A 26,294-nucleotide genomic window follows, 5' to 3' on the forward strand; every position below is an offset into this window, starting at 1 on the left:
TGCATATCTTCTTACTTGGCTAACGATTCCGAATTCTTCTTTCTAAATTTTGAACTTGTGGGATGGCATATTAAATATTCTATATTTGAGGCATAAATGTTTTTCCTTGTTTCATCTTATTAACACCTACAGCGCCTTTTTTCATTTCTTTGTTTAGAAACTCATGCAGCAACATGGTCTTATAGAAGTATTTCTTTCTGGCAAATATCGGAGATTAGTTTCTTTTCTCTGTTTGTGTGAAGTGAGGAACTTAGTTTCCGTGTTTTCTTACCAAAACTTTGCAAAAATAAGGTTTAAGAAGAAGAGGCACGACTGCTTGATTTAGTAACTCATGCCATCTTTGCCGATGGAGATAATTTACTATAGGAACATGTTGGCATATGGATTCCTTTTTCTCTCATTTGGTTTTCCCTGAAGTTATCAGTTATTATAGTATGTTTCAATTATGTTATTGGCAAGATGTACCTTCTTTCTTGGTGAGGACTGCCTGAAGATCACACTTTATAATTCACTAATTGTTTCTTAAATTTTATATTAGATGGTGCAGCATCAAAGCGCAACCTGGTGCAAACAGGTTAATTAGCCATTTGAGGAGTCATGGTGTGTTGATGGGCTTGGCTTCAAATTCTTCGAAGGAAAATATCAAAACTAAGATTTCTTATCATCAAGGTACTTAGATGTGAAAATTCAATTAAAGAAGCTCGTCTCTGTAAAGCTGTTTTCCTGCATCCAAATTACAGATGTGTATGATTTTCATTTGTTTTTCGTCTGGCATTCAAATCTTGTAGGTTGGAAAGAATCATTCTCTGTCATTATAGGTGGTGATGAAGTCACTTGTGCGAAGCCATCTCCTGAAATGTAAGATTTATTAAGATCGGCTTTATCTTGGTACTTTGGATGCTTCTTTCACAAAAGAATGTAGTCATGCCCGTGCAATTTTTTGGTTCGTTGTTGCAGATATCTTGAAGTTGCTAAGAGGCTAAAGGTGGATAGTCCCAGTTGTCTCGTCGTTGAAGATTCAGTGTAAGCATTAAATATTAATGAAGCATGTTGCAAATGCAATGGGTGGACAATAATACTTCTAGCAAGTTGAATTTTGAGATTTGTGGTACTTGGATATTTTCATATTGAATATGTTATTTTTCCCATGGAAAAACATATGCCTGCTAGCGAGATATGTGATTTCACAAAGATTTAAAGACTAGAACTAAGTTTCCAATGGTATTGACTACTTTGTGGAATGAGTTTCTTTTAGTTTTATTCATGTACACTTGTGAATCAACATTGCAACTTATGGAAAATTAAGAAATCACAATGCTATTTTATATGATAACTTCATGTATTATTCTAGGCCGGGTGTTGCTGCTGGTAAGGCAGCTGGAATGGAAGTGGTTGCTGTTCCATCGCTTCCTAAACAATCCCATATTTTCACCTCGGCAGATGAGGTGATCAACTCCCTCCTAGACTTGCGACCTGAAAAATGGGGCCTACCTGCGTTTGAAGATTGTGAGCTGCTATTTCCTGGCTTGGCTTGTTTTGTTACATTGTCTTTTTCCTCTACATATTGATTAAGCTATTGCTGCAGGGGTGGAAGCTACTTTACCAATAGAACCATGGTACATTGGTGGTCCTGTCATCAAGGGCTACGGCCGTGGTTCCAAGGTGCTCGGGATTCCTACAGGTTTCTTGATTTCCGAATCTCCATAAACGGCAGAAATCAAGAACGTATTCTTGTTATTTTGATTGGTCTAACAAACTTCGTCTTCTGCTGCTCTTCCAGCTAATTTGTCGACTGAAGGTTACTCAGATCTCCTCTCGGAACATCCTTCCGGTGTTTACTTTGGGTGGGCCGGACTAGCAACTCGAGGTGTTTACAAGATGGTAATGAGCATAGGTTGGAACCCTTACTTCAACAACACCGAGAAGACAATTGTGAGTCGTGCTCGTTTAGCTCTCTACTAACCTTACTCTGCGATCTGCATTTGCCTATTCCATTCTTATCCTATGAGATCATTACAGGAGCCATGGCTGCTTCATGATTTCAACCAAGACTTCTATGGTGAAGACCTGCGTCTTGCTATAGTCGGCTATATACGGCCTGAGGTATGTTACAGGATCACTGTTTCGCATGAAGAAAAACTGGTGCTTCTTTTATAACCAACGTTAATGGCTTCGTTGTACAGGCCAACTTCTCCTCGCTCGAGAGCTTGGTAGCGAAGATCCACGAGGACGGGGAGATTGCTGCGAAAGCGCTTCAACTCCCTCAATATTACAAGTACAGGGATGATCCATATTTTGGTTAAATTCATCAGTTAATCAGAGGCTGAAAAATGTAATGGAAGGATGGTTTAAAGTAACTCATTTTTATTGGGGGATTGTGATAAAAGAATAAATTGTTATCGTTTTAATTTCCTCTTCATGGGAACTCTAAGTTCGTGCTTATTGAAATTATAATGAATTGTCAAGTAAACTTAACAATTCATTATAATTAAAATAGAATTAAATTATGGAAAAAAGCGAAAAGGAATTAAAGCTAAAAAAAATTGAAATACTAAATCTATAAAAGAAAACAAAGCTACGTAATTGAAAAGTAAAATAAATAAATAAAAGATTAAAAGTTTTAGTCAAATAGTTTCGAATTGAATGGATTATTCTGAATACAAACTAATTTCGAGTAGAATACTCGAATACTATTATTTAAAATATATAACAAAAAAAATGGACTTGAATATTCGAATCGAATGCGATTAATTCGAATAAAAAAATAATATTCAAAAGATGTTAATATTAAATTTTAACAGTACTATTTAAATAGTTTCATGAATCCAAATAAAAAATTAATGATATTCCTTCGACTCATTTCGGAGGTGATTGGTATAATGGAATGGAATGGAAGTAGGAATGAAATGAGTGTGGGAAATGAATGACAGACCTTAGGTGATTCATATATTTGGTATGCACAAGGAATACCGAAGGAATGGAATTGTCATTCTTTGTTTAATTTAATTTCTATGATAATTCTCAAAAAAAAAAAAAAATCAATTCATATGATTAGTAGCTAGAAATAAAGTTTATGAATTGAATGAAATTATTTTATTTTATTAAATTACCTTTTACATCACTTTAAAGGTATAAAAATTATAAATATAATTGAGTAGATAATAGTTTATTGATGTATTTCATGAAGAATATTTGTAAAAGTTTAAATTAAAATGGTAATTTTGTGGATGTAATATATGTATTAGACTATTGCTTATTTAAAGTTGATAATATTTTATTTTAAAAAATATATATTTTTTATTGAAAAAATATTTTGAATAATAATAATAATAATGCATGTTTTATACAAATATACATGTCAAAACTTAAATTTAGATGATTTAAAAATAGAATGAAATGGGCTAATACCATAATAGAACAAAGGAATAACCATAACGATGATTCCAAATAAAATGGTGATTATATAATACATTTGTGTCGCGGCGGTGGCGAGCGTACAGTGGTTAATTTAATTTTGGACCTAAAATTTGCCTCCATCCATCATTGGGCCGTTGGCTGTACCATACTTAGGCAAAAAATCTCCAGTAGGCCCAATCTGTAAAATCTCCCAGTGCCTATTGACGGCGACGTGTTTCGGAGAGCAGCGGCATTTTGCGGCGGCGGAGGATTATTAATGGCTGACGAAGCGGCGGAGCAGACGCGTCTTAGTTCGGAGTCTGCCGAAGACGGCGTGCTTCCTAGTTCGCAGTTCGCCGAAGACAGCGTGCCTCCTAGTTCGGAGTTCGTCGAAGACGGCGTCAGCAACTGGCCGACGGTTCAGTATGACGTCGCTCCATACAAAACCTACCATTTCTTCCAGCAGTTCAGAACTAACGAATCGAACCCTAACAATTTTCTCAAAGGCGTCAAATGGTAATTCTCCTTCCAAAACTTTGTATATTCGTCGAATTGGGATAAACCCTTGCTGTTTCGCACTTTTCATTTCCTTGGGGCACTGTATGGTTTCTAATGGTAGGTCGCCGGACGGTTCGTGCTTCCTGACCTGTAATGAGGATAATACACTCCGAGTTTTCAGTTTGTAAGCCTATTGACTAATATCGTTGAATTCCTGGACATCTATCTTTTCTGTTTGTCTTTGGAAAGCTACTGAGTTGTGTTCCTTTTCTTCTTTCTTCTTTGTTAGGCCTTATAATGACATTGGAGGTCCTGATGCTCCTACGTGCACGCCTGATTCTGGTAGTGTGATAATCTTGAACTTTAGAAATTTCTGACGTTATGCTGGTATTGTTTTAGAAGAATTTCAGTAACTTTTTGTTCTGTTTACTCCTAACCAGACTAACATCGGGAATAGCTGGTTCTTTTATGGGAAGTTATGATTTTCCTATTACGTAAATAATGTTGGTAGTCAAGTTTTAAGCCCGACCATTTTTTGATCGACAGGATTGTGGATTTATCTCTATGCAAAGCATTGCCTGATACAGACAGTCAAACGGCTTTAAACTAATAACTTTGGCCATGTAAAATCTTATAATTGAGAGGGTTTCTAATTTATGGTTTATGGAGAACGGATGTATCTTAAGTGCTGAGTCAGCGTAATGGGATTTCAAAATTATAGAGGCTGTTTATTTATTTATTTATTGTTTCTTGTAGAAGTTTTACTTGAGTTCAATTTCACAAATTTGTTGTACTTTTGGATATTTGATGATGGAGCTCACTTTCTCTTGCCTGCCCCTTCAGCCATCTTTCAATGCAAGGATTTTGTATTTCATGGGCAAACCTCCCTAATGCATTCAGCTTACTTGCAGATTCATACGAGCCAAATGTTGTTGTGAGTGAAGGAGAATCTGCATATGACTATTGCTGGTACCCATACATGTCTGCTTCAAGTACATCTTCATGACATGATTTTTTTGTTCCATTATATTATAGTTTTGAAAGTGTCATTTACTATATTGCCAGTTTGGTATTCCAGATCCAGATCTATGTGTATTCGCAACATCTACTCGGGACCATCCTATTCATCTCTGGGATGCAAATTCTGGACAGGTGTTATCTAGTGGTTATATATTCTTGCATATTCGTTTGTGTTCTTTATCAGAGTTTGTGAGCGCTCTATTTGTATGCTTCTTTGTGTAAGTTTGCGGGCGGGTAACAATTAACAAGTATTGTCGAATTGTAAATTTCAGCTACGCTGCACATATCGTGCCTATGATGCCATGGATGAAATTACTGCAGCCTTTTCAATTGGCTTTAACCCTGGTGGAAACAAGTAAGCACTAACTAAAAGGTGTAATGTGTAATACCAATTGAATCACTAGGAATGGCATTTGTATTGATATTCTACACTTGCCCTGCTTTTGTATTCATGCTGCAATTGTCTTTGTTTGTATTGTTTGTCTTCTTCAATATGATGTTTGATGCAGATTTTTGATACTTAGACATTAGCTAATTATTATGTTGCTAAATTTGTTGAAACTTCCATTTCCCTATAAGAAAATAGGATACATAGTATAAGCTTGATTTCCAAAATCTTCTTTGATAGTTTATTTTATTTTAAGTAATTGTTCACAAGTTATTTGGGTATTTTTTCTACAGAGTATCTTGTGATTAAGTAGATTATCATCTAGATTTATTGACGCGTGCTTGATAATTTCTGATCATGTCTGTTTTTTTCTTTGCCCCTGAATCCAGATCTCTGTCTTTTTTGGTTTTAAGTCTTTGCCTTATGATAGTCCTATGTCTTTCAGGAACTTCTGTTTTTCACACATGTAGCTATTTTGTATATTTGAAGATATTACTTTTGAAGATATTATATTATTCTGATCAGGATATTTGCTGGATACAATAAAGCTATCAGAATTTTTGAGGTTCATCGCCCAGGGAGAGATTTTGAACAACACTCGACTGTTTTAGGAAACAAAGAAGGCCAATCAGGTGATTTTATCTAATTTATAGATTAATGGGGCTTTGGAATGAATTCCACCAACTTTGGATTGACCCTAAATCTGTAAACTTTTAAATCATTATATAAGCTCAAGTATTTGATAAGTTATTTGTTGTGATCTATTTGTGTTCAATCGAGTAGTATCTATGTGGTGTTAATGCATTAATATATTTGTTTTTAGTGGGATCTAATCTTCCTGAGCTTCTTTCTTCTTATGGTCAGGTATTATATCTTCTATTGCTTTTTCCCCCACTTCTTCTGGTATGCTGGCTGCGGGCTCCTACAACCAGACTACTGCTATGTACAGAGAAGACAATATGGAACTGCTGTATGTGTTGCATGGCCAAGAAGGTGGGGTTACACAAGTAAGTTGGTAGAGTTGCCTTCTGTGGGTTCATGTTTTCTTGAGTTTCTAGAAGTGGTTAATCATTCAAAGTATGTATCTGCCAGGTTCAGTTTTCTAAGGATGGAAACTATTTGTACTCTGGGGGACGGAAGGTAGAGTCCAACTGCTCCTCTTTTGACAGCATACTAATGCAAAATTAGACGGGCCTTTCATGGATGTTCTTTCAAATATCTTGCAGGATCCTTATATTCTATGCTGGGATATTCGCAAAACTGTTGATATTGTCTACAAGTAGGTTTCTTGCTCCTCTCTAAAACCTCATATGGGAATTGGGCATTTGACTGCATAAAAAGCTAGCTATGTTCATTATCAATCTCATAAGTTCTCCTGTTGGACTAGTCTTGAATTATTTTTTCTTAGTTGCTTGCCAAATGCTAATTTCTCCTCTGCAATAGTTATATAAGAAGTGTGGGCCTCGTTAAAGCATTAGGATCCAATTGTTACTAACTTTTCTTCTGTATTTGGTTAGACTATATCGATCATCTGAAAGCACCAATCAGAGAATACAATTTGATATTGAGCCTCTTGGTCGATATCTTGGAACTGGTGGTCAGGTACCTTTTTAGCTACCAGTAATCTTTTCAGGCATTCAATTCAACAGCAGTTAAGTCTCTAATTTTGTCCAAACTCTCTTTTAAAGGATGGTCTGGTGCATATCTATGATCTTCAGACCGGGGAGTGGGTATCAAGCTTTCAAGCGGCACTAGGTTCACTCATCCTCCTCTTTATACCTGTTTGCTTGATCACAAACTTATATTTCATTTTTTGTATTAGTTAATAATATCTTCAATCTCTCTGCATCGTTCAGACACTGTAAACGGATTTGGTTTCCACCCATTTCTACCGATGGCAGCCACTTCATCAGGACACCGCCGATATATAGATCTTGATGACTCTGCAGAGGATAACAGTTTGAGTGGTAATATAGCTCTTGATGACTATGATTGATGCTAAAGTTGTAACAGTATCATCTTCTTTCTATAATCTACATTTCCCGACCATCATATTTCAATGTATTCGCTTCTTTTCACTGTTTTTACTACTAAATTAATATGAGTGACTTGTTATGTTTAGGCGATGAAAATTGTGTGTCGATATGGAGCTTTTATTCTTCTGGAGGCGGCGATGCAGTTGAAGGTGTTGGTGATGTTGCAAATTGATCTTTTATTGCTTGACCAATGGAAGCATGTAGTTGCTTCATATAACTTTACAGTAACATATAAGGTTATTCTCGAATTTTTGTTTATTTCGAAATTGGGAAGAAAAAAAAAGATCTAGTAGTGTTTGCTGTTATTGCTTGATGATTTTTTAATTTAAAATCAGTCGCTTAACTTTTATGCATAACAATAGCAAAAGGATTAAATTTCAAACGAGAGTATTGTCTGCTATTTTGCAATTTCTTTATAAGATGAACTACTCTCTCTTCCATCTTATAGTGTCTCTCATCTCTTTTCCTCCTTGTTTATGCAAACCTTGTCACCGAAATTTAACCAGTTTCAACTTTCCAGAAGTTACCAATTCATCTCCGTTAGATATGAGCAGAAATCCATTATTTTGAACAAGGAAGATTCCAGATCAGATTATAGCTATTTTCAAGATGAGGAGTGCTCTACCAAATTCTTTGACAAAAACTTGTTCGCCTTAGTAAATGAAAAAACAAAAACACCAAAATTTGGTATAAACCTGCGCTAGAATTCCTTCTCAGCGCTGCTTAATTTAATGTAATTTCCTTCAATTGTTATCGTGGTCTTAGTATGGTCTTATTACAAGTGAGAAACAGAAAGAAGACGACAACAAATATAATATATGTATCTAAGAATTTAATAACCAATTAATAGTATTTTCAACTAAATTTTGCGACATTTAGTGTATTGGTTATAGCTATTCTGAAGAAATTAGGAAATGGTACCAAATTCCGAGACAATAACTTGTTGAATTGTATATAGCCTTGTTAATCAGGAATAAAATAATATTATGAATATAATAAAATTAAATATTAGTATAAGTTTTTTTGTTAAGTTGGTGGAATTCCTTAATAGACGCTGCATTATTTGGGGTACAGATTCAGATTAATTATGTTAATTACCATCTTCCCATTTTAGGCCAAATTATGTTAATTCTGTTATACTACTAATCTGGAATTTAGAAATTCAGGGTTCACAATTCAAACATACACAGTCAGATCACAATGAAATTACATAATGCTGATAAATCATACTACTACAGTAGAGACAACATAGGGAAATTGCAATAAAAAAAAAAAAGAAACACTACTAAATGTTATTGATCCATTTTGCTTGAAATCTATCTGGAAATTTTGTCTCTAGATAATCAAGATCCAGACAACTCACATCCCTTATCTTTGTTTTTTTCTATCATTTTCCTCAATTCTTCAAAAACAAAAACAAAAAAAAAAACTATATAAACTCCCTTGATTCATCAGTATTATGCATTATCAAAATTGTTTGCCAAATCACAATGGCTCTTGTTCCATTCTCTCCCAACAAAAAAACGAAACCAATAAGTGACATGCCTGAAGATGTTATCGAGAAGATTTTCTCATTTCTTCCATTCAAAAAGCTGTGCAGCCTCTGTATTGTATCAAAAAGATTCAGAAATTCCTGGAAATTCTGCCGGGACCTCTCTTTCGACAGCGATGTAGCCAAGAATCTGTCTCGAGACGAATACAGAAACATGGTCGACAATTTCTTCAACAATCATTCAAGCAGTTGCGCAGACAGACTGAAATTGCAGTACGACGCAAGTGATGAGAGCAACCTCATCAGTTTCTGGGTCGGCAAAGCCATCCGTCTCGGGATAAAGGAGCTGGAGCTCAACCTCACTCAAACGCACGAAAAGCTCTCACTCAACTACGATCTCGTAGATGTCGAAACCCTAAAGACATTGAAGCTGGTGAACTGCGAGCTCCACCTGCCGTTGAACTCAAACGGGCTGCGCCATTTGAGGGAGATGACGTTGCAGAACGTGATGGCGCCGCCGATGGTGACGGACTCCATTTTCCGCAACTGCGTGTCGCTGAGGGTTTTGCGGCTGGTGCGGTGCAGTTTGGTGTACAGTGTTAGGGCAATTGGTAAATTAGGGTTTGAGGTGTTGGTGGTGAAGGATTGTTGTGACGTGCATTCAATCGAGATAGACTCGCCTTGTCTTCGGAGATTTCACTACCACGGCAAAATCATGGAGTTGAGATTTGGGTGCGAGATGCAGTGTTTGAGCGATGTGGTTCTCGACGTTGCGCACCCTAGAGGATTTCACCGCCTTTCGCCTTCACATCGTCAAATGGTGGAACGCCTTGCGTTTGTCCAGATTTTTACAGTTACCACCATTTTTCTTGAGGTATTCTTCATTTCATTTCTCTACTAATTATACAAGCTTCTATTACTCCACTCGTACATTAAAAATATGACATTTTGGTGGATACATATTTTAATAAAATGAATGATAATTTTTATGGGTATCTATAAAATTAGAAGATAAGTTAAATGTGGGATCATGCCATAGGGGACTCGAACCCTAGACCTTTGGCCTTGGACATTAACACCTCAATGCTTGGCCAACACACACATACATACTTTTAATAGACATAAAAAATAACAAAAGTATCATACTTTTCGTTAAAGGAGGGAGTATTAGTTACAATCTTTTGAGCAGATTGTGTATGTATATATATTTCTATTATTATTGTTGTTGTTAATAAAGTATATTTAAATTAGGGCCAAATATTTATAGTTGAGATTCAGTTTACCAAATTGGGTGTCTCACTTTAATTTTTTAATTTTCTTTAATTTTAATTTTGTATACTTTAGTTTAATCTTGTAATTATTAACTAGAGTTTAGTTCATCTAATTAAACTATATAATTATTTTTCATCATTTAATTTTATTTTTATTAATTAGTATTTCACTATTAGAGTTGATAAGTTCAAAGTTAGTGTATATAAATTTATTGAACTTCAATTTTTGAAGTAAAAATTAAGTGTAATTCATAATATTATAAAAAAAAATTGAGTTATTGATGCATAAATACATCAAATTTGGATCAGTTTTGATTTTTAACATGAACTTTAAAAAGTGTCAAAAAAATACATTAACTTATTGATTGTAGTAATTTTAACACGAATTCTATTTAGGGCCAAATTAAAGCTTACTTGGCATGCCAGAATGCTCTTCTAAACAAATTGAATTATAGTATTTTTAACACAAATTTGAATTGTCGGATTATATTAAATTGTAAGACATTTATTTTGGCTCGTCTCGAATTGCATCTATGAAAGTAAATAGAATTCATGTTAAAATTATTACAATCTCTCTTAAAAAAAAAATTGAAATTATTACAATCAATAAGTTGATATATTTTTTGAGACTTATTAAAGTTCATGTTAAAAATCAAAATTGGTCTAAAATTGGTGTATTTATGCGCCAAAAATTAATTTTATAAAAATATTATTGTAATAATAAATATAATAGTGGAATGAGGTGGTCTCCTGTACACTCGGGTGTTAAATGACATTAACACTAGATGACACTAACACTATTTTGTCTTACAAATGACACTTTCATATTATGTAAATAACACTATCTCAAAATGACACTAACACTATATTAAAATGACACTAACACTAAATGACACTATCATGCGGGTGTACAGGAGATTTTGTGTGTAGTGCAGTAGTGGAATTCTGTGGCAAAAAAACGAATAGTGGGACATTGGATCGGATCCTATCTAGAATATTTGAGGTCACATCTAATATAAAATTAATTTCATAATTTATTAATTGAACGATAACGAATATAAGGAGTACGGACAGATGCAGATGTTTAGTGTTACCAAGTTACCACAAAGAAAAAAATTACGTGGAAACAAACGGTGGTTTTGTAGTGATATAATTTTCCTTTTATTTTTAATTTTTGTTTGTTTTCAGGGACTGTGTGCTAGATTTGAGAAGAATGAATACAAGAAAATGGAATTCTTGCTACGAAGGTTAAAGGAATTTCACTTGGTTGTAGCACCGGAGAGTTTCTTGAATCCTTCGGATGTCGCTATTTTCATCAAGAAATGCCCATCAATTGAGAAACTTTTCATTGATGTATGTTTACAATTAATTTTAATTTTTTCTTTTTTATTTCTTAAAGAGATGATAATTTTTCACTGATGCAGCTAGCTCCCTTTTTTGTTTTTGGCAGCTTGGACGAGATGCCTTCGCTACTAGCCTTTATTGGAACAATTATGGAAAGAATTATGTAACTGCATGCCAGGCTACATTCCCATTCTTGAAATATGTGAAAATAAAAGGGTTTACAATGAGGGAGCTGCCAATGCATATGGCAAGATTTTTCCTTAAAAATGCTATAAATTTGAATCGTTTAATTCTTGTGAAAGCCAGAATTCATTATTTTTCTACAAACTATAGCCCAGAAAACCTGCGTTGGGGGATAATATCAAATGCAAAAATCGAAATGTATAACTATCGTGCAGATAAGAATACAATAATGCCTCAACATTTGAGAGGTGTCTGATGTATTACTGATAGATAATCCTTACCTTTTTTCTGTTTTTTCCATTTTCTGTGCAACTTTTGTTATTTTCAAAATCATATTATACAATGTCTAGAAGTTAGGAGTCCGACTTTCAGATTATTAATTGCTAGTATATTTTTGAGAATATAAGCGATTGGATTAGCTTCACGTCATACCATTTTTCTATGTCGTTGTTTCAATGACTTCTGTCGAGTTTGATATATACATATATACTTCTTTGCATTTTTTTTTTTTACAATAAAGTAGATAGAAAGTTTGGTCATTCGGAAAGCAAGAAGCACCATTTTAATGTAACCAGCGCAGAGGTTATAATATTGAATGGCATAATCGAAGTCTAGAATAACATTTACACAATTGAGGAATGTTGTGCTTTTTTTTTTTTGGTCTTTTAGTTCCCCTTTTTCAGTATAGATTTTTATGTTGTTTATTTACCAGGTTGTGTTAATGGTCACTACCTACTTGAAATGATGATTATTATATATGGAAAACGCTAATTTATTAAGATATATAGGTTTTATATATATATATAGTTGTTTATTCATTATCTAATGATAAACGTGTAGCTACTAGCTAGTGGTTTATAACAATGTCTTTGTTGATATACACAACTTTCAGAAAAATCATTACCTATATAGCGTGAAATATTTATTTACCGTAGATAATTTTGGTTTAAACCGATTCCTCTAAATTTTGAACACTATATATACGTGTTCGTTGAGATCTTCCAAAGGGTTCTTGAACATTCCATTGAAAAAAGGTTCAGTGAAGTCATACTACTAGAACACGTACGTGTTTAATAAGAGAAATAGAAAATGTACATCTCGAAAAAAATATATGAAAAAAATCATGGGTTTGGCATACCTTTACGCAGCCTCACAACGTGTCCAACTCCCTACCTCAGCTTGTTTAATTTAAATGAGTATCGACAATTAGCAATATGAATAAGAATTCAAATTATGAGGGGCTTTCTATTTACATAAGCAATGCCGAGAAATTGTTCGTCGTAACAATATAAATAAATAAATAACTAAGTTTCATTACAAATATATAAATTTAGAGAGCAGTTCAAATAAAATTTTCCTATACTTTAGTAACTATAATCAATTTGCATAATAGATCTTTATATGATCTATATGTTTAAAAAATTATTGTAATATATAAAAAATATTACCATATAAAAGTATTATAAATATTTTTGACTTGGGAGAACTAAATCTCGTTGTTTACATACAGGAGTTTGCACTTATATATATATAAAGAAATATTCTCGCAAAAAAAGCATTACTACTATATAGTACATTTAAAAGAACCTTTAAAACACAATTTGCATTCAACATAGACTAACTTTTTTTTTCATCTAATTGTGGAAGTTAATACTTCATTCGTATTTGAAAGGTTAAATTGGTTTGAATTCTAAAGAATAAAAAAAAGTTTAGTAACGAAAAGGAATGCCGTCCGTCAATTGAGCCAATTAATAAATAAATTAATCGGGTCCAACAAAAGGAAACATTGAACGACTTATTTGAACTTCTTGGCGCCAATGAAAGAGAAAGTGCTTTGCTGGGCCTCTAATATTATGGTCCACTTATTTTTATCACTATCTTAAAAAAAAAACAGTGTAATAAACGTTTGAAATTATCAATTTATCATACTTGGTATTGTGAATATTTTATTGCTATCATTAGAGTATGTCATCCTTAGTTAAACAAGATGACGATTAATATTTAGTCAAAATGGCCATTAATTAAACAAAATAAAAGAAAATTACTCTTGACCAGCTTTAAATTGGGTCATGAATCATGATATAGCCCACTAAGCACACAATCCTAGTGGCAGCGTTGACATGTTTGACTCACCTACCCCATTTTATGCCTGTTGTTGGTCAATCTACTTGAACGAAAAATTTGTGGAAGAAATTGAATATTTAATTAGGAATTTTGATGATATAAGATCTTTTTATTGATATTTTTTTGGATGCATGACCGTTACGTTTTCTAGCATAATCCTTTCGTTTTTGTTTGAGTCAATTACATTTCTAACATTTTATTTCGTATAAGTTTGATGACTTTGATCTGATGTGCAGAAAAAATTAATTCGTGAGTATCAACAAAAATATAAGAGGAAACATTAATTTGCAATAGAACACTCTATTGAATAATTTTTTAAAATTATGATAATCCTCAAACTGTTTGCTGTCGATATTCGTTAAATCCTCCTAACTGTAATAACAAATAAAGGGCTATATTATACTCTTTCCATCCCATTTTGATAGACTGATAGTCCTCTATTGTTTTTGGGATTTCCCAAAATATATATAGTCAACTTTTTAAATTTAAATTACATTACTTTTTACTAAAAAATCTTATTTAATTAGTTTTTGCGAAAATAATATATGTAAGACAATAAATAAGGATAAAGTAAAATAATGACATATAAATTACATTTCTAAAAACTATATATTATTTGTCTTTTCTTAATAAACAAAACTATGGTGCGTCGCTCCCTTAGAACTAAATCTTGATATATCTAAAAAGGTAATATAAATTACTATAGTGAAATGGAGAAAATATATAGTTAAGTAATCACACATGTGTGAGAGGCTAATTAGACCTTACACAACATGTAATACTATACATTCGCACACAATATAATAGTCAAGGACAGGTGCTTCATCAGCCACACAAAAAAAGGGGGACAGGTGCTTCATACTTGTTTGGTAAACAATATAAATAGACTATGTGATTTAATAACACGTATATGGATAGAGTTGATTATGTGTCCACGTTCTAATTATTTTCATATTTGTCGGTTTGTCTGGTTTGAGGAAAATACTATTTGACATAACAAAATGATAAACATATACATATAGAAATAAAAATTTGAAAAACATTTTCTGGAATGGAAGACGAAACAATGACGGTGCCATTCTCATGACATTGGGTTGGCTGACAGTTCAAAGTCACACAAATAAGTGTGTTTTATACTCCCTCCATCCTCTACATAATTTTTTAGGATGGAGAAGTGCGAGTTTTAAGATTAAGTTGTTGAATGTATTGAAAATGATGAAAAATATGAAAATAGTATTCCATCCGTCCCAACGAAAGCAGTGCGTATTTTTTTTTGAACCGTTCCAACGAAAGTGGTGCATTTCCTCTTTTGGTAATAATTTTACACTACAAACAATGTGACCTCACATACATTTACACATTTTTACATTACAATCTTATTCTCCTTAAATCTCGTGCCGAAAAGAAGCGAACCGCTTTCGTTGAGACGGAGGGAGTAATATATAAAATATTATTAATAATGGGGTAGTGTCCCAAAATAGATAGAAAACTATTTGGGGAACGACCCAAAATGAAAAAAGCAGGAAATTATTTGGGAATGAAAGGAGTAAATATTTTGTAATTTTTATTTTTTAAATTTTGTCATTTGTACATAACTTCGATAATAAAGTCGCCAATGAGGATAATGTTACAGGATTCATTGAAAATTATTGTACTATGCAATAGTTGCAGAATAATTGTATGAAGGATTAGTGGAAAAGTTCGTAAAGAATATATGAAAAAAAAACCTATATGCTTAAAGTACCATATAACATATTTTAAATAATTCTTTAGTATTAAATACGAGTTGGCATTTCTAATTTCTAATATAATAAAGTATTAAATATGAAATTATAATATTAGTTGTCGACATATATTTGCTATACTGATACAATGACGTAAAAAGAATGATTTTATTAATATATTTGCATTATATGTTTGACACAAAAGGGAGAATATTCCATACAATATATTGCTAATATCTAGCTGACATGATACATTTACAAGTAATTAATGAAGAAATTTTAACAATATACAATGTTCTGAGTGGATTTGGTTACGAAAAATAGCCTGTAATAGTATAACTTTTCAATTAAGCAATTGCTTTTTAATGGGAGAATAATACTACTGCAATATTCTTTTTAAATCGTATGTTTAGCTAGCTTTACACCTGATGCTGAGGGTATGGCGAGGAACAGAACAGCCCATAGCTGCTGGTGGCCCAAATCGTAATTTCACTTTCCTGAAATCATTAACCAAAGCGTGTGGATGGAAATTGGAAACTGTAACTAGCCGTCACACGGTTCATTTGAGCCACCAAATTAGAATACTGGTCAACACACCAATCGCGAACGTTCCCGAGTCCACGTGTCAACATCGGGTTGCACTATGTCTTTGCAAGCGCACAGTCCCAGTAATTGTAGCAAAATCCAACAGAACACAACACAACACGTCTTCTTCAAACCTATCGCCAGCCGACTAAGACCGACCATTCTCTGCCACATCACCAGAACCACCCCATGTTGCTCATCCAGCCTATCGAGAACCACCACGTGTCCCAGCCCAACGGCTAGTTTTCCTGCTTGCTATATACACTGGAGTCGTCGGAACCTCGAGTACTTTCTAGTAAAACCATAAAACTCAGATATTTATAACCGCTTTTGAGAGAAGATTTCTGTAATCGACCTACTATTTTGGGGTGAAAAAAAAAACTAGACATTTTGTAAAGTGGGCGTCGTACTCGCAGATTGTGTGAAGATTATATATATATATATAGAAGATAGTTGGAAGGCGGTTTTTGTTTCCTTGTTCAGTAAGCCGTTACATCAATCTCCATTTACTGTCTATTAAGTTTGGGTTCTACTTGTACAAGCATATATTCGTCTCCATAGTTGAGTAGATTTGAGACTCAAAGTTGAGATTTTCTATCGGTATTCATTTGCTGGGTTACTTGGTAGTAGGTTAATTGGTGGGATTCTGGTAAGGCTAAGTGTTAGGAATCAGATCTTGGAGTGTAGATTCGTGGAAAATGGCGTTTGGGGATTCGGATGAAGGGTACGGAATGGGGCTGGTGAGGAGCACTTCATTTGGGAGGAAAAGGGTTTTTTTGTCGAGTCACGGTATGGAATTTGGGGATGATGATGATTGTGTCAGTCTGAAGAGACGGTGCCCTCAAGATTCCATATTTTGGGGAGAGAAATCTGCGCTCGAGGACTTGCCTCAAGAAATACTGGTTAGTATTCGATTTTCTCTGTTTTGTAACTGTTGGTCAAATTTGATTAAGCTGTTTTGCTAAATGAGATTGCTCTGCAGATTAGGATACTGTGTGGTGTGGAGCATGACGATTTGAAAAGGCTGTTTTTTGTGTCTAAGGCGATTAGAGAAGCGGTAAGTTTTCCCATTGCTGCAACAGTTGATATGGTATGTTTCAAGATTTATGATGGGGAGTTGCTAATTAGTGTAATTTTTGCTTGAAACAGAGTGTAATAGCGAAACAATCCCATTTTGCGTACAGCACGCCGAGGAAGACGGTGGGATTTAAGAGTTTGGATGAATTGATGGAGATGGAAGCCCCAAATGCTCCAAAACAGTCGAGGGCTCCACGGCAGAGATTGAGTGTGAAGAATCTGGCCGACATTTCAGTCGCCCTCTTCGCTGATGGAGATCTATTTTCCGAGAATTGAAGAGTCATTTTTATTTTTTTGTAGAGGAGCAATTGTTGGTTGCTGTTTGGATGATCTGATTGGATTCTGTCTTCAACTCTTTCCATTGAAGAATTGGGGCGGCTTGGCTTGTCTCTACTTTGTATGTACATGTGTGGATCTCATGGTGTAGATACGACATATAGGCGGTGTATATGTTGTAATTTATTCAACAGACTTAATAAGAATGAGAAGTGCTCATCGAGTCATTTAAATGGCCTTTTGCTTATATTATTCCTTTGGATTTACTACAATTTCACAGATTTTCTTTTTTCTAGTTTCCAGAATTGTTTGTGGAAAACAGCAAGTGTAGGCTGGCGATTTCTCTTGAGAATTCTGTTTCATTTCATCGATAGATGTAACTCTGAGCATTTCATCGATTTTTAAGATAAATATTTCTGCCAAAATAGATGGGCAAATTGTTTGTGTATTTTAATCTCGTGGGCTGATGGAATCCGAGTTAGAAGAAAAGTGTTCTTTTTTGGGTATCCTAGGAAGGAAATGAATTTTTATTGAGATCACGTTCTCTGAGCTTGAAAACGCCATTAATGTGTTGTGGGAAAACATGGTACTTGTGGCTTTGAAGGCGGCTGTGATTGAGGTCTCAATTACACACCAATAATTTATTATTTAAAATAAGTTTTCCCGCTTTAACCTGAGCATAAAGCATATTGCGTTCTTCTAGAATGTTGTCGCCTCGGATTCTTGTTCTTCAACACTTTTGGGCCCAATCGGTGGGCTCTTGACACGTTTTGGCCCAATATTGGGCTCAGTGCCCCAAAACCATCAACTTTTCTCTACCAATAAATATTCAACCTAAATCAAATGAAATTACCACAATAACAAGGTTGAGAACTTGAGAGTTGAAAGTTTTCTTAAAAGGGCCGACGGTGGACATCATTGTGGCGGGCCAAGAATAGCCCACCTAGTTTAGGTGGACCAGCCTGCCTCAGCAATATTACAAGTATAATAACAATAACAATACTTTTAATAATATCTACAACTTGGACCAACATATGCTTTAGCCTTCAGGAATCTTTTCTGTACTTCCAATTGTTATACAATATTCAAATTGTTAAAACCAAACATTATTTATTCACAACTAGATGTTTGTGCTTTTGCCCATATGAATTGATTTTCTGCCCTTGAAACTTTATGTTTTCTTTCCCTTTCTCTTTACCTTTCTTTATGCATGTCTAGCTCGATTGCACATTTTAGTGACATTGTGTTTATGAATTTGAAGGCGTAGTTCAAGATATGAGCTTCACCATCAACTACTCATCTCACTTCAACAGTGCCATTTGAGACTACATTTATATTTAGTTATTTTTAAGAAACAATATCATGATAATGTAAATTATAGAATGTATATGTATCGAGTCATCTTGTAGCATGCATCAACGACAAATATGATTTATTGTTATTGTCATGCGATTTTTTTTATTTTTATTTTTGAAAAGGTTATTGTCATACAATTAATTATGGTATTGCTGATAAAGTAGGGTTGTGAATGAACAGAGCTACTCGCAAGCTATTCGAAATTCGGCTCGAAAAAAGTTCGTTCGGAGCTCGAGCCCGACAGTGCTTGGCTCGTTGAGCTCGCAAACATGTTCAAATTCAATTGTTCACGAACATATTTGCGAGTCTGTTCACGAACCTTCAGTCGAGCCTTGGATCGAGTTAGTGCACGAGCCTTAAACGACTCGAACTCGAGCTCGAGTAACACATTTATTAAGAAACTTTTCCTAAATTTATAGCGAATTCGAGCTCGAACATCATATATACTAATATCTAACGAGCCGAGCTCGAACTCAAGCTCGAATTGAACATTATCGAGCATCACCCGAGCCGAGCTCAAGCTTGGTAAGTGGATGATGAGCCGAACTCGATCAACAAGATAAAAACTTGAATCGAGCTCGAGCCGAGCTCGAACACTTGAATATTTAAACGAGTCGAGCTCGAGCCTGCTAGTATTCGGCTCGTTTATAGCCCTATGAGAAAGTGAGGAGAAGAAGGTGAGTGATGGTTAGTGCTTGGTGTCAAAGTAAATTTGATGACTAAGTCCGTCAACCACTTCTTTTATCTTTAAACTTTTGACTAAGTCTTTCTTTTCCGTTTGAATATGCAGCATTAAAATTTATAACTATTATTACAATATGTGCGCGCTCCAGTGAGACCCCTTATTTTTCGTGTAATATGAGGACAATGAATAAAATATATAATAGTAATGAACAAGACGTATATACTGATGAAAAATAAAATTTAAAAAATTGGTAATGAATAAGACATATATACTGATGAAAAAGGTAGTATATACTGATGAACAATGCAATATATATTGATGAATAACAAAATTTAAAATATTATGCTCCCTCCAGGATTCGAACCCTGCAAAAAAAAAATCCCCCTCCAGATACAATAAGCGCACCAGATCATGCCCTATATCTCACTAAAATTAGGCGATCTCATTGGAGCGGCCCCCTATTACAATATATCATAGACTGCATCTAATTATCTAAATAAATAAAGAAGACAAGATATAATTTAGTGTCAAAATTTACACTAATAGTTAATATTTGTATTAATCCAAGATAAAAACTCAAAATGAAATAAAATAAATTATCAATACAATAAATCAAATTAATAGCTCAAAAATATAAACCCACATGAAATAAAATTAACAGTCCAAAACATATATTCCATATCCAAAAATATACAATAATAGAAATAAAAATACAACAATTAATTTAAAGCCCAAAATAATTAAGTCCAACAATTAATTTAAAGCCCAAAACTATAAAATACAAATAATTAAAAAAAAATCCGGAAGCCAGGCTTTCCACAAATGGAGGCTTGGCCGTAGAAGGAAGGATCGAACTGTATCCGAAAAACAGTCAGAACGCCTCGCCGCTTTCTTCTTTACTCTCATTTCTCAGAACCACCACGCCAAAGCTTCTTCTTCACTGATATCTCCTCCAAGGATTCTTCTTCCTCATTACGGTATTTCTCTTCTTTCTCTTCTCTATTTTTTCCAAAATACACAGAGATTTGGGACTTGAATGCAATATTTCAGAAATTGAAAAAGCTGTTTGCGTTTTGAACAGTAGAAACGCAAATACGCGAATCTACTGTTGAAAACCTGACGAAAAAGGCAAAAATCGGATGCGATTTGCAGTACCAATGGAGCAAATTGCTTACTGCATTTTGAGATTTGCAGTACCGCGGATGAGCTAATCAGACTAATTGTGTATTTATTGATTTTGTTCATAATTTGTAGCGCTGCTATTGAGGCTCCAGATAGATAGAGCCGTCTCTGCTTACTTAATAGTGAGGCATCACCGAAGGTCCTCCTCTACTCATAAGCTGTGATAGAGATTCGAATGCTTGTGATTCGTAAATTCTCTGCCCTCATCCCTGGCACGAGCGCATCGACTTGTATTCGTACCTTGACCAGCGGAACCAGTTTATTTTGTAACAGTGATGGTGGTACAGGTAGTAGAGGCTTGCCCAACGATGACTACTTTGCTACGATTCACCACATATCCAACATTGTGCGACGTGATATATACATGGAGCGCACACTCAACAAGATGCACATATCAAAGATTGTAAACTCAGAGCTAGTTTATCGGGTCTTCCGCAGCTGCTGCAACTGCGGGGTTGAATCTTTTCGCTTCTTCAATTGGGCAAGGACAAATCACCCAAATTATGAGCCTACCACACTTGAGTTTGAAGAGCTCCTCAAAATCTTGGCTCGGAACCGCCATTGGGAGACCATGTGGAAGGTAGCAGAAACTATGAAAGCACAGAGCTTTGCTATATCTCCATCGGTTGTCTCTTTCATTATTGAGCAATATGGTAAGCATGGTCTCATTGATCAAGCTGTCGGCCTATTTAATGGGCTAAAAAACTTCAATTGTCTGCAGACAACTGAGGTATACAATTCCTTGCTCTTTGCCCTATGTGAGGTTAAGAACTTCCAGGGGGCTTATGCTTTGATAAGGAGAATGATTAGAAAAGGGACCATTCCTGATAAGAGGACCTATTCAGTTCTTGTTAATGCTTGGTGCTATGCGGGGAAGATGAGAGAGGCACAAGATTTCTTGGAGGAGATGAGTAAAAAGGGATTCAATCCTCCTGTACGCGGCCGGGATTTGCTGGTAGATGGATTATTGAATGCAGGGTATCTGGAATCAGCTTTGGGGTTGGTCAGGAAAATGACCAAGGAAGGGTTTGTGCCAGATGTAGGCACGTTCAATTCTTTGGCGGAAGCTCTATGTAATTCTGGGCAGATTGACTTCTGCGTTGATCTTTTTCATGATGTTTGTGGATTGGGGTTTTGTCCCGACACAAGCACGTATAAGATTATGATAATTGTGACCTCAAAAATTGGAAAAGTTGATGAGGCTTTCAGAATACTTCACAGGTCCATCGAGGATGGTCATCGTCCATTTCCGAGTTTGTATGCTCCAATTCTGAAAGCTCTTTGCCGAAGGGGACAATTTGATGATGCATTCAGTTTTTTTGCTGATATGAAGGTGAAAGGGCATCCTCCAAACCGTCCTGTGTATACTATGCTGATAAAGATGTGTGGACGCGCTGGTAGATATGTAGAGGCTGCCAATTATTTGGTGGAGATGACTGAGTTAAATTTGCTACCTATGTCACAAAGCTTTGATATGGTTTCTGATGGCTTAAAGAACTGTGGGAAACATGATTTAGCCAAAATAATAGAACAGTTGGAGATATCTGTCCGGGGTCTTTGATTTATTAACTCTTTATTCAGCAATATAAAATTTGTTCGTTAAGCCAAGAAGGTGATCCTCAATATGCTTCTTGTTGTATACTTGTCTATCTTCACTATTTGAGAATAATACTATATTTCAATGCGTATTCCATTTTGAAGTAGCAAATGTGAGTTTGCCATAATATTTTTCCATGATGTGCCTAATAGCTTCTTTATTCTTGGTTGGTAACTTGGAGGTGGTGGATGATCATTTCAATTTAGCCATGGCATTTGTGAGCTCAATTTTGAACTTATCTTGAATCCTTGAGTCTTCTTTTGTTTTTGTGACTTGATGACCTTGTATATGGTCTAATGCTACATTTGATTTGGCGTCTTCAGCAGTTTTCTTTTTTCTTTGGAGGTGGGAACATATGATTAAGTATTTGAATGATTACGTGATCAAACAACTCAAAATTGTCCAATCTATTAAAGTATGTGGTTAGCTTATATTGTTTTTATCTATCCAAGCAATTAACCAAATTAAATGTGTCTTCTTGGTTATGTGGTCCTTGGGTTTGGATGCATTGCACGAAACTAATCTGGAAGTTTATTGTTATTGTCAATCATATCATATCCTTATAATTATTATGAGGCAATATCATCTCCTATAACTTGGGTTACTTCCAAATGTGGGTCAAATCAGTACACCAATGTGTGGCCTGCGACGTGGACTTGATGGGACCCTATGCTGAACCTCCCTCCTGAGTGAGGCAAGAAGGTAAAAGATCAAGCTAAATTATTGGTATTATTTTTTAATGTGGAAGCGATAGACGATAGTTTAATTACATTTATAACTCTTATCTTATGGATAAGTGGGTATCTGGATGACTAAGTTTAAGCTCTGGCATGTCCTTGGGTTTTAGAGGAATTGTGCATTTAGCTCAAGTAGTTGGGTAATGAAATTCTAGGAACAGCCAATGCTCTGTTGGATTACTCAACACATGTTCTTTAATGTAGTTTCATCTTATAACAGTGGTGTGTATGCCCAAAATTGGGTCTTGGGGCACATCATGTGATCGCTCGCCAAAGTGGCCTCATAGTCTATCGAATGATATTCTTCTTTCCCTCTGAACTAACTTATCTCGGACTTGCAGTTGATCTTTCTGATGCATGATCATTGTCTAGCTTTTGGAATGTGATATTATTCCCTTTTTTGCGCACTCATTTCTTTGTTCATTTATGAATTGAGGTAATAGCTTCTTCTCTCCCTTGAAAATAGATTGATTGGTATTTGATATTTGCTTGTCATCCCCATTGTTTGGTTTTGGTTGAGAATCACAGTTTGGGCGTGGGATCGCCACGTGAATTGCGGTTTGCAGAGCAGAGGGGTGTTGCTTAGATCACAAATTTTGTGCTTTTGATGGTTGGGTCGTCGTCCCCATGACTTTATTCTTCCCAACTAACTTGTGACGGCCGAGATTCGTTGTCTGCCACAACCCATCAAGGGACCATACTTAGTTGCTAAACTCCTCTTTTTTACTTTAGCCTTTGCGTACAACTTGCAACAACAACTGGAACTCCAACATCTCACAAATTACCAACTCATAGCTTTAATGTCTTGCAACATTTGTCTGATCAGATCTTGGCACAATGTATAAGAAGACGATGCAGTGCGTAGATTGGACATGTTGAGTTATTTGGTGCTTCCTAATTTAATGCTATGTCAAAGTGGAGAGTTACATGATTGAAGGGTGATAGCGTGTATATTCGTCTTTATTCATGTGAATTTAAGGCCGGGATATGATGTTGGTGTATTTAAATGCCGATTTACTGGATTTGGCGTCTGACAAAAAATGCCTCTTTCTTATGGGACACCTTGCCTCTCTTGGTAGAGAAGCCGCATCTTACTACTCCCTGTTAGTGCATGTGCTATGTCAACATTAATTACTCATACTATTATAATACTCTGCTTAATGGAAACGACAAAATTAATTAATCACTCCTCAAGACTTGCGACTAAACACACCTATGTTGCAATATTCACTATCAACCCAATATACCTTACCTTATTTTTAATTTTTTGCAGTTTCATGTGATAACTTATTCTCACATCCAAGTATCAGCGTCTCAACTGCAAACCGTCGCCTCAACTGCATTCATTGTATTCATGGTTTCAAATGCTAAAAAAATTAATGCCATGACCATATGGTCAACAACCTATTCTTCTCAATATTTTCTCTCTTTCTTTGGACCTATCTAAAAGGAAATTCCCATTTCCTTGTAGAATTTTCCATCAAAATATCATTGTCCGACCCATGATAATTAAACTCGTATTATTTTATTTTATTTTTCGAGTTGATTGATCTCGTATAAATACTGTACATACCCAAGTCCCAGACAATCTCTCTCCTTCAGTTTCCAATTTCCCCAGCTTCCACACACGTATCCGTGCATGGGATTTACAAGTACTGGTATATGTTCATTGTCCTATAATCATACATCTGAATCTACCACAATCAATCACACACAAATACACATTTATATATATTTATGTATGTGATGTAATCACAAGTTATTCGTCTCTGCAAAATCATGAACTCTCTCTTTTCATTCATCACCACTCTCTACGCTCTCGCACTCCTCTACTTCCCCTTCATCTTCTCCCGCTTCCTTCTCTCTCCCGTCGCACTCTCCACTTTGATTCTATTGCTCTACCTTCTCCGGCTAGGCGCCGCGCAAAGATCTACGGCCAACCGAACCGACTCCGATTCCGTCGAATCAGATTCTACGCATCAAATTGAAGAGTTATGTGACGAATCTAAGGAACCCGACCCGAAGCAGGATCCGCGCCATTTCTACGCGGACTCCTTCGTGGAGTGGGACGTCCGAGCGCCGCTGGAGGTTATATACGAGGAATACGAAGGAGAAGACGCCGCCGCGGAAAACGATAACAATTCCGAGGAGAAGCAGATGAATCCCATCCGCCGATACGCGTCGCTTTCGCTGTTTTACCCGGAGTCCGACAGCGACGCTTCGTCGGAGGAGGATTTCCCGACCGACGGCAGGTGGGGATCGCCGGAGAGAGCGTGCTTCCGGTGGGAGGAGGAGGACGATAGGGAGGGGTTGATAGAGATCGCGTTGGATGAGAAGAGGGGCTGCGAGGTTGAGGAAGATAATCTGATCGAGATCGACCTCTCGCCGGAGAGATGACGTGGCATTCACTTACACTTAATCGATAATTTTTGGTAAATTGTGATTAATTAAAAGGAGAGACGTTTTCTGGGGTTCTGGGTTTTAGAATGTAGAGGTTTTACCGTTGTATTACATCAAGGATTAACGCGTGGTTAATCGCTAAACCCGAAGGTTTACTAATGATGGGCTGCTTTCTGTAATTACCGGTGTACCCTCGCTGCCTCGCAGTCCCAAGTTTTCCTATGTTTACTCTTGTCCAATTTTCTTTGTTGCATTAAACAAATAGTTGTAGTACTTTTTTTTCCCCTAACTCTTTCTTGGATTTGTTTGTGAATTCATTAATGGTACTATCAGTGAATGAATCATTTTCACATTGCATTGTTTTTTTAATAAGACAAATCATTATTCTATTGTGTTAATATCATGTAAGTATATTGTATACATGAAGAGAAAACACATTCATTCTCAAGAATATGAGATCCAACCCTGATCATATTTCGGTATAATTATATTCTTAATTCGAAAAGTTGAAACTTCTTTTCTATGTTTCAGGCCTAATTCCTAAATTACATCCATTTTAGTGGTTGTCGGAAAATTAATGATGGTAAAACTTCTCCTTTTTGGAGGAGAAATCTTTTTTGGGAAGTACACTTTTTTTTTTAAATCTTTTTTTTATCACTTTATTATGGATTACGATTTAGGATTGAAAAGGTGCGTTCCCATAGATTAGGTGAAGAGCACTTGGGCATGTGGAGATGAACATGGATTGAAAGGAATATGACAATGAAACAATATAAAATCCACTTTCACTGTTGCACAATTCTTCGCCATTCGTTTCCATTTTGAGTCTTCTTCACCATTCTGCAACCGTCACGCTTTTTTTGCTACTATCATTCCAACTTTTTTTTTTGTTATTCATTGAAATTCAATATTTTAAGCTAGAG

The 26,294-nt window shown here is 35.4% G+C and overlaps 6 protein-coding genes across 7 annotated transcripts in view; all 6 read left to right on the forward strand.

The window, feature by feature from the left end:
• Window positions 1–2,408, forward strand: part of LOC130985596 (bifunctional riboflavin kinase/FMN phosphatase-like) — a 3,616-nt gene extending 1,208 nt beyond the window's left edge. For both annotated transcript variants that reach the window (XM_057908660.1, XM_057908661.1), the window contains 8 exons: window positions 539–669; window positions 789–858; window positions 958–1,023; window positions 1,352–1,506; window positions 1,586–1,681; window positions 1,781–1,932; window positions 2,020–2,103; window positions 2,184–2,408. In XM_057908660.1, coding sequence (XP_057764643.1) covers window positions 539–669; window positions 789–858; window positions 958–1,023; window positions 1,352–1,506; window positions 1,586–1,681; window positions 1,781–1,932; window positions 2,020–2,103; window positions 2,184–2,303 — 874 coding nt within the window. In that variant the 3' untranslated portion in view covers window positions 2,304–2,408. The remainder of the gene's footprint in view (window positions 1–538; window positions 670–788; window positions 859–957; window positions 1,024–1,351; window positions 1,507–1,585; window positions 1,682–1,780; window positions 1,933–2,019; window positions 2,104–2,183) is intronic.
• Window positions 2,409–3,465: 1,057 nt separating this feature from the next.
• LOC130985597 (uncharacterized) lies at window positions 3,466–7,643 on the forward strand. The gene is made up of 14 exons (XM_057908662.1): window positions 3,466–3,912; window positions 4,016–4,078; window positions 4,184–4,236; window positions 4,806–4,886; window positions 4,973–5,046; window positions 5,187–5,269; window positions 5,828–5,934; window positions 6,167–6,309; window positions 6,395–6,442; window positions 6,529–6,581; window positions 6,820–6,904; window positions 6,991–7,057; window positions 7,159–7,269; window positions 7,425–7,643. Exons 1-14 carry the CDS (start codon window positions 3,674–3,676, stop codon window positions 7,508–7,510), a joined length of 1,293 nt encoding a protein of 430 aa, XP_057764645.1. The 5' UTR covers window positions 3,466–3,673; the 3' UTR covers window positions 7,511–7,643.
• Window positions 7,644–8,763: 1,120 nt separating this feature from the next.
• On the forward strand, window positions 8,764–11,884 carry LOC131025464 (putative FBD-associated F-box protein At1g61330). Its single transcript, XM_057955259.1, has 3 exons — window positions 8,764–9,704; window positions 11,290–11,454; window positions 11,552–11,884. Exons 1-3 carry the CDS (start codon window positions 8,829–8,831, stop codon window positions 11,882–11,884), a joined length of 1,374 nt encoding a protein of 457 aa, XP_057811242.1. The 5' UTR covers window positions 8,764–8,828.
• Window positions 11,885–15,670: 3,786 nt separating this feature from the next.
• Window positions 15,671–17,661, forward strand: LOC130985599 (F-box protein At1g61340-like). The gene is made up of 3 exons (XM_057908663.1): window positions 15,671–16,963; window positions 17,044–17,118; window positions 17,211–17,661. Exons 1-3 carry the CDS (start codon window positions 16,760–16,762, stop codon window positions 17,412–17,414), a joined length of 483 nt encoding a protein of 160 aa, XP_057764646.1. The 5' UTR covers window positions 15,671–16,759; the 3' UTR covers window positions 17,415–17,661.
• Window positions 17,662–20,249: 2,588 nt separating this feature from the next.
• LOC130985600 (pentatricopeptide repeat-containing protein At5g18390, mitochondrial-like) lies at window positions 20,250–22,371 on the forward strand. Its single transcript, XM_057908664.1, has 2 exons — window positions 20,250–20,432; window positions 20,710–22,371. The coding sequence occupies exon 2, from the start codon at window positions 20,813–20,815 to the stop codon at window positions 22,196–22,198; it is 1,386 nt and encodes a 461-aa protein (XP_057764647.1). The 5' UTR covers window positions 20,250–20,432; window positions 20,710–20,812; the 3' UTR covers window positions 22,199–22,371.
• A 2,026-nt stretch (window positions 22,372–24,397) lies between these two features.
• Window positions 24,398–25,721, forward strand: LOC130985601 (uncharacterized). Its single transcript, XM_057908665.1, has one exon. It carries the CDS (start codon window positions 24,751–24,753, stop codon window positions 25,366–25,368), a length of 618 nt encoding a protein of 205 aa, XP_057764648.1. The 5' UTR covers window positions 24,398–24,750; the 3' UTR covers window positions 25,369–25,721.
• Window positions 25,722–26,294: the final 573 nt, after the last annotated feature.

Source organism: Salvia miltiorrhiza, chromosome 5 (assembly GCF_028751815.1).
Source record: "Salvia miltiorrhiza cultivar Shanhuang (shh) chromosome 5, IMPLAD_Smil_shh, whole genome shotgun sequence".
Lineage (NCBI taxonomy): Eukaryota > Viridiplantae > Streptophyta > Magnoliopsida > Lamiales > Lamiaceae > Salvia > Salvia miltiorrhiza.